Source organism: Protobothrops mucrosquamatus, unplaced genomic scaffold, assembly GCF_001527695.2.
Source record: "Protobothrops mucrosquamatus isolate PMUCROS unplaced genomic scaffold, P.Mucros_1.0 scaffold712, whole genome shotgun sequence".
Lineage (NCBI taxonomy): Eukaryota > Metazoa > Chordata > Lepidosauria > Squamata > Viperidae > Protobothrops > Protobothrops mucrosquamatus.
In genome coordinates, this window is record NW_015386993.1 from 325,547 (window position 1) to 338,327 (window position 12,781).

The 12,781-nt window shown below is 37.0% G+C and overlaps 1 protein-coding gene across 1 annotated transcript in view; it reads left to right on the forward strand.

Moving 5' to 3' along the window:
- Positions 1-12,781, forward strand: part of LGR6 (leucine rich repeat containing G protein-coupled receptor 6) — a 128,068-nt gene that overhangs the window by 71,800 nt on the left and 43,487 nt on the right. The window contains exon 5 of the mRNA XM_015818304.2: positions 4,855-5,070. Coding sequence (XP_015673790.2) covers positions 4,855-5,070 — 216 coding nt within the window. The remainder of the gene's footprint in view (positions 1-4,854; positions 5,071-12,781) is intronic.

Sequence of the window (12,781 nt, forward strand, 5' to 3'; positions counted from 1 at the left end):
TATATTTTACTGAACTGTACACTGTGGTCTTCTATAATTCTAAGCATACTTCTCTGTTGTAATCATCCTATGGCAACCACTGTCAGTCTTTCTGCTGCACTGATATATCTACTGTATTTAACATCTGGGACCTATCAATCTGCTGCAAAGACACATCTACTATATGGAACATGTGGTACCAATCACCCATCCTTACTGTTCTTTGGCTTCTTATTAAGGGAAATTTAACAAGTCATGTACTTAAGTTATGGGGTTCAGGATCATATATCTCCCTAATTGAGGTCAATAAGAAGCACATTTGAGACTTTATCATGCTATTCATATTTATCAGCATATACCCACATATTGTTATGTATTCAAGGATCTACAGGTCTTCCTTCCATAATCTGGTGCCCTTTGAATATTGAACCACAGCTCCTAAAATTCACCCCATCAGTAGGCCCTACTAAGTACCATAGCAAGATGAAATTGATGGCAGCCTGGAAGATCTGAAGATAGAGAAAAAGTTAAATGTGGTTGAGTTCTGCTAATTTGTATGAAGAAGGTGTTTAAATTTTGTGATATGGGAATTTATTTTTTACTTATTTACTTACCTTGCTTTTCAAGCTAAAAAGCATGTATAGCATGAAAGAGACCAGAAATATACTACTTATTAGAAGCAGAAAATTAAAGACACAAATTTAAGACACTGATGTTTAAATATGTAAACTCTTAGACATAACATTAAACTGTAGTTTAACACAAAGGTTTTAACAGGTTTTGCTTCCTTTTTCTTTCCTTCATTTTCTTGGGCTACAAGCTTTAAACTGCAATGAATGTCAGTAATAGATAAACAGGTCAGATTCATACATTTTCATTTAAGTTGGCTTGTGTCAACTAACCATTAGTAAGCAGTTTGTCCAGCCTTTGCTACTGTGACAAGTTGCTGTTGATCCGTAAATGCATTGCCTAGCCACAGTGAGCTCAAGACTTGCCATGACTTCTTTGTATAAATCCCAAAGTCTTATCTCAGTTCCTTTATGTAGCCTTAAACCTCCCACCGCAGGGTTAATGCTTGTCATACAAACCAACCCATTAACTGTGGCATGATCTGAGGAACTTGGTAGCAGCAAAAATTTAAACTTCTATGTAGAAATGGAGCAAGCTGGCACTGGCCTACTCTGTCTCCTAATCTGCCCAATTATCCTAGGTAGAAACCAGAATAGAAAGTGCTTAAGAAGCCATAATCACACAGTGCAGAAAGAGGAGAGCGTATGGTTGCTTTTTTGTTTTGTTTAATGATATAATTGGTAGCTTTTTGGTGCCAAGGAAGTCAGAGTTTTTATATTCCATAAGAGAAGCTGCATTTGCAAGACATCATAATTTGGGAGTTCAGCTTCTCCTACATATTTTTAGGACAGTGGGAAAGCAGCAAGGACATCAAGCTGTTTTTGGTTCTGGAAGCAAGGTTGCAGGTTATTTAAATCTGATGGTATTATTGTTTACACTCTTTATTTCCTTTGTGGTAAAGGCTTCAGGGCAGCTTTTCAGGATCAGTTTCCTGGAAAAACAGAAAACTAAAAAACTGTGCTGAATTCTGCAATAACCATTTAATTACAAATACTAAGACTAAATAGCAATAGCACTTAGACCAGTGTTTCTCAACCTTGACAATTTTAAGGCATGTGGACTTCAACTCCCAGAATTCCACAGCCAGCAATAGCAATAGCAATAGCACTTAGACCAGTGTTTCTCAACCTTGACAATTTTAAGGCATGTGGACTTCAACTCCCAGAATTCCACAGCCAGCAATGCTGGCTGTGGAATTCTGGGAGTTGAAGTCCACATGCCTTAAAATTGTCAAGGTTGAGAAACACTGACTTGGACTTATATACCGCTTCACAGTGCTTTACAACCCTCTCTAAGCGGTTTTACAGAGCCAGCATATTGCCCCCAACAATCTGGGTCCTCATTTTACTGACCTCAGAAGGATGGAAGGCTGAGTCAACCTTGAGCCAGTGAGGATCAAACTGCCAAACTGCTGGCAATCGGCAGTCAGCAGTACTGCAATACTGCATTCTAATCACTGAGCCACCACAGCTCTGAAATAGTATAAGAGGTAGTAAGATAACAGAAACCTTCAGTAAAGCTTTAAAAAAAAAAGTAATAATTTAAAATTATTTTTAAATTTCAGGCTTAATTTTCCATCCAATCACCAAAACATTTTTTTCAGTTGGCAAATTGTTCATACATCACATTAATCCATGGTTTGCTTAATGAATACTCACAATTGACTAAGGTTACACATATTAATAATAATAATAATAATAATAATAATAATAATAATAACAACAACAACAACAGTAATAGTAAAGTTGGAAGGGACCTTGAAGGTCATCTAGTCCAACCCCCTGCTCAGGCAGGAAACCCTATACCATTTCGGACAAATGGCTGTCCAGTCTCTTCTTAAAAACTTCCAGTGTTGGAGCATTCAACACGAATCAAAACGAAACAAACCACATTATTGCTTACTGCAGACTTCTCTTCCTACTTTCAAGATTTGTGGACCAACTTCCAGAATTCTCATAAATATTATGCCAACTGGAAGTTTGGGAGATAAAGTCTCCATATGTCTGATTTAGTGTGACTGTAAACCTGGTCTCAGACAAAGCAAAGTAGTTTTAATCTTTTTTCCTCCTCTTCAGGTTGATCATCCAAACATTTTAATCTTCTGCTTTGGTTTATCCAGTTGTTATTAGTTGCCAAAGTCATACCACAACAAAAATATTTTGAAGGTTAAAAGACAGCAGATGTATTACTATTAGCTCCTAAACTTGGCCTGATTGCATGTAAGATAGATTGTGTCACCAAGTTAGAGTTGACTCTTAGCATAAAATAGATTTTCTCTCTGACATTCTGTCCCTAATCTGGGCTTTCAGGTCATTGCTACTGTAATTGAATCCATCTACTTTACTGCTGGTCATATTCTTTCTTTTCACCATTCCCAGCACAAGATACTTCTTCTCACATAATGTATCCAAAATAGGATAATTTGAGCTAGGTCATTGCCTTGAGTGAGAATTCTGGGTTGATTACCATCTGGGTTTGATGATCCATTGGTTTATGTTCATACCGTCCATGATATTCTCAGGAACTTTCTCCAATATCCCATTCCAAAAGAATCAGTACTGTGCCCTTCTTTTCCTGCTTCTTCAAATTCATTCAGACACGTAGACACACATTTTCTAATGCACCTTTCTTTGAAATATATTGAGATCTTCAATAGCATTGTTCTCTATAGATATATTTAAAATCGTTTAACATAAGAAAGCTGCTCTGGGATTCTCCCTCATAATTTCAACAAACTTGAAAGGCAGAGCTGAGATGTAGCTAAAACTACAGAACTGTGTTCCCTTCCCCTATTTCCCAGAGGTCCTGTGGTGCTATTTCCCCCTTATAGGGAGTTTTTGCTCCTTGCTATTCATGAACAGCAACAATCAAAAGATCCAATAAAGGGCATGCAGGCTTGAGGTTTGGCAGCTCCTCATCCAAAGCCCAGAGAAAGCAAAGCATGGTGAAATTGACAAGATTTTTGTTAGATTTCCCTTTCTCTTCAAAAGAGAACAGGTTGACATATATAACATAATGTTGCTGGAATTTTTTCACATCTGAAAACTTATTTTAATTTCCATTTCACTGTATTATTTACCTTGATGAAGAATTCTAGAACAAAGTTAATTTCCAGGAATTTTTTGGACTCCTTTTAAAATGGGTAGAAATCTTCTCCACTTAAAAATTCCAGATTTGATGCCAAAATAGTCTAATTGTGCCATTGCTATATAAAATTGTCCTGAACCAAGTCTTAGACACTTTGACAAGCTAGTTGGATATTTGAATGTGGGTTCTACACAGGAGAAAATAGATTCTACTTAGGTACTAAAAGTGAATTACAGTCTTTTCAGTGCAAACATTTTATCTTAATCTGGACTGGATTTGGTTCTACTTGTAATAGTCAACTGGAATTAACTCAACCATGTAATGTGATTTTTATGGGTTATTGCACCAAATTGGGTTTCTTTGATTAGAAGAAGCATAATTTCTTCTAAATTTGTTTTGGGAATAAATAGAGTATAACATTTCACTGCCACCATCCCTAAATGAAAATTTAGAATTCTTGTATTGTTTCCTTTATGAGTTCTTTTCCTGGTAGGGTGGGATCTTAGACAAAAGATGGGGGTTGTTATTCTGTGACTCTCATTTTATTTATTTGGAGTGATTTATAAGCAATTATAACTTTAACAATAACATTATTTGAACAGATAATATGGTATATAAGTTGTTCATGTTTACTCTTTTCTTATTTTCAACATGACTGCTTTCTCATAAGAACTACCAAATGTGTCTCACTATATGTGTGTGTGTGTGTGTGTGAGTGAGTGAGTGAATGTGTATTGATCATCTTCGTTTCTTCTCTCCTCTCCATCAATTGCCTTTTTATTTTATTACCATCTTCAATCCCTTTTTAATCTTTCTGTCCTATTTTTATTGCAAGAAAATGTCCAGAGCAGCTTTATTTATTGTAGTAGAATGTACATAATAGATAATATCCTCATGGTTATCACCATTAGAAGATTTTAAAAAGTAATCAACAAAAAATTATATGCCATCCTATTTCTGAGGCCCAACCTCACAGTCCTATTTCCTACCAAAGCGAATGATGTAGGAAAAATTAGAACTATCCAATTTTTAGTACATGTCTCTTGAAGTTCTGAGCAAAACATTCCTTCTGAGATGATTTGTTCTAATTTTTAACTAACAGAACATAAAAACATATCTGTCTTTATATCTGATTTGCTAACCACTTTTCTCTTGTAGACGCCTAGATGCCAATCTGATCTCTGTTGTACCTGAAAAGAGCTTTGAAGGGTTAACTGCCTTACGTCATCTCTGGTTGGATGATAATGCCCTGACAGAGATCCCTGTTAAAGCACTCAATAATCTGCCAGCTCTGCAAGCAATGACATTGGCGCTCAACCGAATCTGGCACATTCCTGATTATGCCTTCCAGAACCTCACTAGCCTTGTGGTATTGTAAGTATTTCCTTTTTCTTCCATTTATTCTTTGTAGTTTTCTTCGTTTATCAGTTGGTATGCCACATCAGCTACTGAAATAACTCAGTAGCTGATGTGGCAGTTTACCTAACAATGATCCACGTAGATCACAGAAGCTAGTAAACTCTCCTCGCCATCGTATTTTCCCACCTTTTCTGCTAGCACCTCTCCATTCCATTCCTACATCTCCCCATGGGCTCTCTTTTATTTTCTGCCCATGTTGGGTGTGCTTGTCTTCCCACTTTGAGTACAGTACTGCAATGGGTCCCTTCCTCTTTTAAAAAACAATGACTTTGCAACATAGGCATGTTGGAGCAGACTTTTGGTAAAACTACTATTTTGTTTCTATAGATCTCCAAAATCACTATTTTCAACAAAGTCTATAGAGCTCCATAGTGAATTACTAGAATGAAGAAACAATATGTTCCCTTTATTTTCATCACTATAGTAACAAAGTAATGGTGCTAAATACTATATATGGAGAAAAAAGAAAGAACAGCTATCAGGACATGCATCTAGAAATGAGAAGAACCTCATGTCCACCTCAGGCTTCTGTAAATCTTATAGCAACCCAAATCGCCTCAACCTCAAGCCTTGAAAAGAGAAGAAAATCAATAAACTCAATCAACTTGACAATTTGAATAAGGATCATTCTCCATCAAAAAGAAAATAGCATGTGGTAGAATACAATAAATTCTGTATACAGAATACCATAAAACTGAAATTTCAAATTCAGTCGAAAGGAAGAGACAACACTATCAAGCCAGCAATCTCCTTACAATACCGACTAGGGTTCTATAACTTATTGCAGGGACTTGTCCAAGCCCAGAAGGTGAGAGGAAAAGTGAGGAAAGAATTTCCTCAAGTCCAAAGTTTTGCAGAATGCTGGCATTTCCAGCTGAAAACCAATTTCAGGTTAGGATTTCTTGTATGGTAAGTGAGCTAGAAATAAATGGATATAGCTGCTACAAAAGGATGATATCATGAGATGACAGGCATGAGAGTTGATCTAAGAAAAATGTATATGCTTTGGGTAGAAATGCCTTCTGTGATCCCAGTGGAAATCTGTCAACCTAGCAAAAGTAATATCTATCTTCTCCTACACATGCACATTTGTACGAATAGAATGAGCTAAGGAAGAAAGCTTGTGGTGAGCTTCTTATACACCGTAAACTTAAGTACCACCCTAACCAGAAAGTTACTGAAATAGCCATTTTTGAAAAAAAGACCAAAGAACAGCTGCAGAGATGTTCTAGGAAATATGTCATTTACAGCTTGATTAATCCTTCTGGATGTCCCTCATCTGCATTTCATTGCTGAGGATATGACCTTTCCAGGTGCAGTAATATGCTTTCCTGGTCTGCACACCTTGGACCAGAGGGAGCTACATGCCTGTTCATCCTCTGATATTGGAAAGAGCCAACTTCAAAATATACACTTTCCAATCTGGAACAAGTTAGGGGCATAAACTGTGCAAATAAATTACATTCCCATTAAGAGAATGTATACTAGTTCCATCTGTTCCTTCTGTAAGACTGTAACAGCAACACAGGACATTTTCTAAACCAGGGAAGTCTCATATAGACCAGCTCTTAAGAGGAAGTAGAGGGATCAATTTTCAGTCTGCCATGTGTGGCATGTGCAGCTTTCTGCATGGCAAGATTTTGTACATCCTCACTTTAAGCAAGGATTATATTTAACTGTATTGTTTGGAAAACATATTGAGACCCATTGAAGCATTTAAAATCTGTCTGAAGATGGAAAGGACAGAAAATATCTCAGAATAGTTATAGAAAACTTTATGAATTTTTGAGAAGTTTTTGAAAAGAACAAAATATTTAATGTCCCATTATAAGTAAGCTTAAAAATAATTAATGAGAAAATCAGTCTGATGAGTAAATAACAGGACAGTTAATTTTGAACAGTTCATATACTCTATCCCTTGTTTATTGATTAAGTTTTGGAATCATAGGAAGTATTATAACCAAAAGGCTGGCTATTTTCATTCCAAATGAAATAGAATCTCAAGTAAGAATTTTTGCTCTTTCTGTCTGTAATTGGGCTCTGAACCATGAAAAAACAGGTTTTAAAATGCTACTAAAGCATTTGTTTCTTTTGCTGCAGCAGATGATAGGCAGCAGAAAAGACCTCTAGTGCTAAAATGATATTGTCACTGGGAGCTTTTTGGTGCAAGCAATTCCAGTTCAATGGTTTTCTTAATCCAATGGTTTCCTTACTTATTTGGAAGATCTAAATGGGGAAAGCAGCAAATGGTATTTTCCCAAATTGCACAGTGATACCCACAGCCAGATGCTTTGCTCCTAGGAGCAACCACTACAACAACCTAGTGATTGGGGGGGAAGGTGACAGAAGCTGGGAATTGCATCCTACAAAATTTGGAGGCTATTGGTATAGAATTATGTGATAAAAGGGGAATAGATATATAATTAATAATAATAATAATAATAATAATAATAATAATAATAATAATAATAATAATAATAATAATAATAATAATAATAATAATAATAATAATAATAATAATAATAATAATAATAATAAAAAGTTGGAAGGGACCTTGGAGGTCATCTAGTCCAACCCCCTGCTCAGGCAGGAAACCCTATACCATTTCAGATAAATGGCTGTCCAGTCTCTTCTTAAAAACTTCCAGTGTTGGAGCATTCACCGCTTCTGGAGGCAGGTTGTTCCACTGGTTAATTGTTCTAACTGTCAGGAAGTTTCTCCTTAGTTCTAGGTTGCTTCTCTCTTTGGTTAGTTTCCACCCATTGCTTCTTCTCCTGCCTTCAGGCGCTTTGGAGAATAGCTTGACTCCCTCTTCTTTGTGGCAGCCCCTGAGATATTGGAATACTGCTATCATGTCCCCCCTCGTCCTTCTCTTCATTAAACTAGACATACCCAATTCCAGCAGCCTTTCCTTATATGCTTTAGCCTCCAGTCCCCTGATCATCTTTGTTGCTCTTCTCTGTACTCTTTCTAGAGTCTCAACATCTTTTTTACATCATGGTGACCAAAAGTGGATGCAGTATTCCAAGTGTGGCCTTACCAAGGCATTGTAAAGTGGTATTAACACTTCACATGATCTTGATTCTATCCCTCTGTTAATGCAGCCCAGCACTGTGTTGGCCTTTTTGGCAGCTGCAGCACACTGCTGGCTCATATTTAAGTGATTGTCCACTAGGACTCCGAGGTCCCTCTCACAGTTACTACTATTGAGCAAGGTACCTCCTATACTATACCTATATCTAATATCTGTTGCTCTCAAAACAAAGAGAAGGGGATGAGATAGGTCTGTATGAAGACAGAGTTTAATACCAGGATTGAATCAGAAGTAGCAAGCTTAATCAGAAATAAGTGATTTGCTGTTTAGGAAATCATATGATTCCAGGTCTCCTGGGAAACCCAGTGAAGAATACATATCAATTGGACTATGGCTAATGGGAACCTCTCATTTTATGATCTGTATGTATGTGTGTGTTTAAACTCCATATCATAGAAATGCACTAAGTCTTCAATGCCCTCCTCCCAAGGAAAAAGAGCCCTAGGTAAATAATAATAATAACTTTATTGTCACTTTGAAAGTACACCAATCGGCATACATCAAAATGAAATTTCGTTGCATACAGCTCTCAAAGGGTCACCACCTCCAATATACACTCCTTGTTCGTGGCCAGCTCAAGTTACAGATCTTCCATCCTGGCATCCCTAAAATTTCTTATAACTTGAAAGAGAAATTGTAGTGGAAATACCAGTGAGCCTATAAGCTGAAGATTGGAGATCTCCAATCTCCTCTTCCAGATATCCTTTAAATCTTTATATACATGCCCTCATGTATCTTCCATGGGACACCTGACCTGATAACTGCTCCCTTAACTTAGGTCTATCTGTATTTTTGTCAGAAGCACCTACAAAGCTAGCTGAAGGGTGCTTCTGGATTGAAAGGATTTGCCAGTAACAACACTGTTGCCCAGATGTGTGAGAAAGATATAGGTGTCATACCGTCAGGGCTTTTTTTCAGCCGGAACGCGGCGGAACCGCGTTCCGGCACCTTTTTCCGGGCCGGCCGCACCGGAAATAGCCCCTCCCACACCGGAAATAGCCCCTCCCAAATTTTACTTGCATTCCTGTTCTCTAAAGGGGTGGTCCTAGGGTTTGATGAGGGCGTGGCCAGGTTTGAGTTCCGCCACCTTTTCTCTGAGAAAAAAAGCCCTGCATACCGTATACTGCCTTTCTGGTCATTAAAAAGTAAAAATGAGAACAAAACCCCAACAGCACCACCTGTTGTTCATCTAGCATTTTAAAATGTAGTTAGATATTTCAACCCCTTTATGGGAGAGAGACCAATCTCACAAGAAATAAATGCAATCAAACTTTTATAAAAAGAAAAGACAAAAAGAGCTGTCATTTTAATAGCTCATTTTAACTTTAGATGTTAAATGCCAACATTCCCTATTGAAGAAGGTAAATTCAGTACCACAAGCAAATGACAAGACAAAACTACCTATAAATAGATAGAATGGAATTTAAAATTGTAAAGAGAAATTATTTACTCATGAGCAAAATACATGCATAAAAGGCTGAAATACAACTACTGAGTGCCCACACAGAATTAAAAGGTAGGAGCACTGAGTAAAGAACATTAACATTCTAATACAAATTCTTTTCAAGACTTATAAATTATTCCTTCAGAATTAGGACCTGAAGCATCTGTTACACTGCTTCAATTTTCTTGGATTTCCTTTTTTCTGAATATTCTAAAATTTAATTTAGGGCAGGGGCCCCCAACCCCCAGTCCGTGGACCAGTACTGGGCCACAGCATGCCAGCAACCGGTTCGCACAAACAAGCAAAGCCCCATCTGCAGGATGCAGGCAGCACACAAAACCACACACCCTTTGGTCCATGGAAAAATCTCTCTCCGTGGAACTGGCCTCGGTGCCCAAAAGGTTGGGGGCCTCTGATTTAGGGGAAACCCTGTTAATTTCTGCTTTTCTTGGCCACAATCTAGCGACGTATGTGTTGGTGTTAAAATGCTTCAATTTTATATTCTAGAGTTGGGGTATCTTTCTGTGTACATGAGAGCCATCTCATTGGGAATGTTAAATTTGTATTGTGAATTGTATTGTCTACAGCTTGCAATCTTGCCAGGAAGCTGCCATTCACTACCAAGATATGTCTATATAATAAAAGATTATAATGCTCTATCAGATTTTTCATGTCCCTAGACTCTTTATGTACATTCAAAACATGGCAAGATGTTTTACTTTCTGATTGTATTGGCTGAGATAGATGAAATCAAGACATTTGCAAGATATGTAGGATTTTATGTTCTACTAAGCAAATAAGAAATTGCTGTTCTGAAAGAATTTTATAATAATCCTAATTTTTTCTTTTCTGGTGTTCTAATATGTTATATTTATTGTATACGCTATCCCGTTTGCCACTGATTTAATGTAGGAAATATGTCATTAATCTCTGCAGTAACCTAAATGATGTGAAGGATGACAGAAGTCCATGCATTCAAGGGCCACTTCTGAAATGGTCAAACCATCTATAACATAACCAACAAACTTGGCAAGGATTACTACAACTGTGATTTTATTTGTTAAGATAATTTATTTAATATGGAAGGACGGAAGAAAAATCCCCCTTCTCAAATATTTACTATCCCAACTTAGATTATGAGTCAAACTTCTTTTGTTTGTATTGTTACAGAGCTGGTGGCAAAGATGGGTGTTCCATTTTCCATGAAAGTTCCAGTCTTTCAGATGCTTGTAAGATTATAAAATGTTTCTTGGGGGACTGGAATGTTCATGGTTTGCTTCATTTCAAAACAGAACAAAACATTCCAAGCCAAATTTAAGCCAGAAACAGCTCAACCTTTATATCTTTCTGTTTCTCTTATACAGTCATGATTATGTTTGTGTGATGGAGCAATGCTGACATTGTCATCTCAATGTTTTCCAGTTTGAAATTTTCACTTATCATAGTATATTCACTTGATCCTGCAAAACTTCCTTCATCTAATATTCAGGACAATGTAACATTTATCCAAAATAACCAAGCAGTTTCAACTCACATGGATATAGATTCTCTTTGTTTGAATTAATATTACTATGTACTATACAAAGCAAATTTGAAATGTTTCTGTGTGTGTTATTATTTTTCTTGTTTTGCATTTGTAACAGTAATATTTTAAAAATGCAGATGCAACGAAAGCATGCTGTCTCTAGGTGCGTGCTATCGGTTTAACAGTATTCTTGCTTGCTCATTTGTGGACTAGCAGTTACAAACACTAATTCTGGTATCAAGAAGAGTCATGTGAATATTTTCTCCCCAGACTTAGGATAAAGTGAATAGCAGATGCTAGTAAAAGATCTCTTGTATAATGGCACAGAGCAGTGTTCAGAGTTTAAAAAATAACTACAGAATTGTATACCCAAGCTATAAATATTTGCCACTATTGCAAAACTACAGAATAGATATGCAGATTAAAACTATTCCATTCAGGGTACACCTGCTGGATGTACTGAATCCCCTTGGACTTACCGCTGCAAATCAAAGCTAGTTGAGTTGCCTATGTGCAAGTCTATTATATTCTTTTCATATGTCCACATGCCATATGTTACTATTATTTTATATCCGAACTCTGGATTTTCAACAAGGGATCCAACATTCCGTGAAATTTAAGTACAGATATGATCTTTATGTAAAGGTCCACAGTAATGTCAGGGCACTCTGATCTAACTATGCCCCATAAAATTTGATAGAGGAAAACATCTGGGTTTGGTATGTATTGCTTTTCTATTGTCAGTGAACAATCATTTTTTTATAGTCAAAAGCTTTTGAATGAAATTAATCTCCTATATTACGAGTTAGAGTGACCCGAGTTTTCTCTCTTGGGCAAATGCTTTTTCTGCCTCTGCTAACCTTAAAGGGCAAGAAGAACTACTTGCCAGGAATATTTATGGATGTCACAGGCTTCTATTTCTCAACCACACGCTTACTCTAATCCTCATAAATTGAGGCTGCCTGAAATTCACGCTTAGCCAAACCCCTGGACTTTCAGACCAAGTGGATTGGGATTTATGTTTTTTCTCATGATGCCAATTTAGACTTAACACAAATAATTATAATTCCATTAATCTCCCTCATGGCATGTCAAATCCAATTGCACTAGGAAACTGTACTTCCATGCTATCACTATACTGACTATGAACTGATCCATGTATTCCTTGAGCACATTATGAAGCACTGCTTTTCTCTCTTCTGAGAGAAAAGCAGTGGCAGTATCATGGTTACCAGGGGCACTGCCTAGAATGCACAAAAGATTGGAATGACTTGCTTTCTCTCCTACAGAATAGTGCCACAATTCTCCCCAAGACTACAGGCCACTTGGAGGACCAGCTTAATTGTTCATACACTATGAAGGTTTATTTTTGTCCGATTCTTAATATAAACTATAATATATCATAGGGAACTAGGGGATTAGCCATTTTGGATCTAATTCTCACTAACAGAGATGAAATGATAGAAGGTGTTGAAGCCATAGGAACCTTGGGAGGAAGTGATCATGCAATATTGGAATTCAACATTATGGAAGCACAAGCAATAGAACACAGTCAAACTAGAGTCTTGGACTTCAAGAGAGCTAATTTCAATAAACTTAGAGA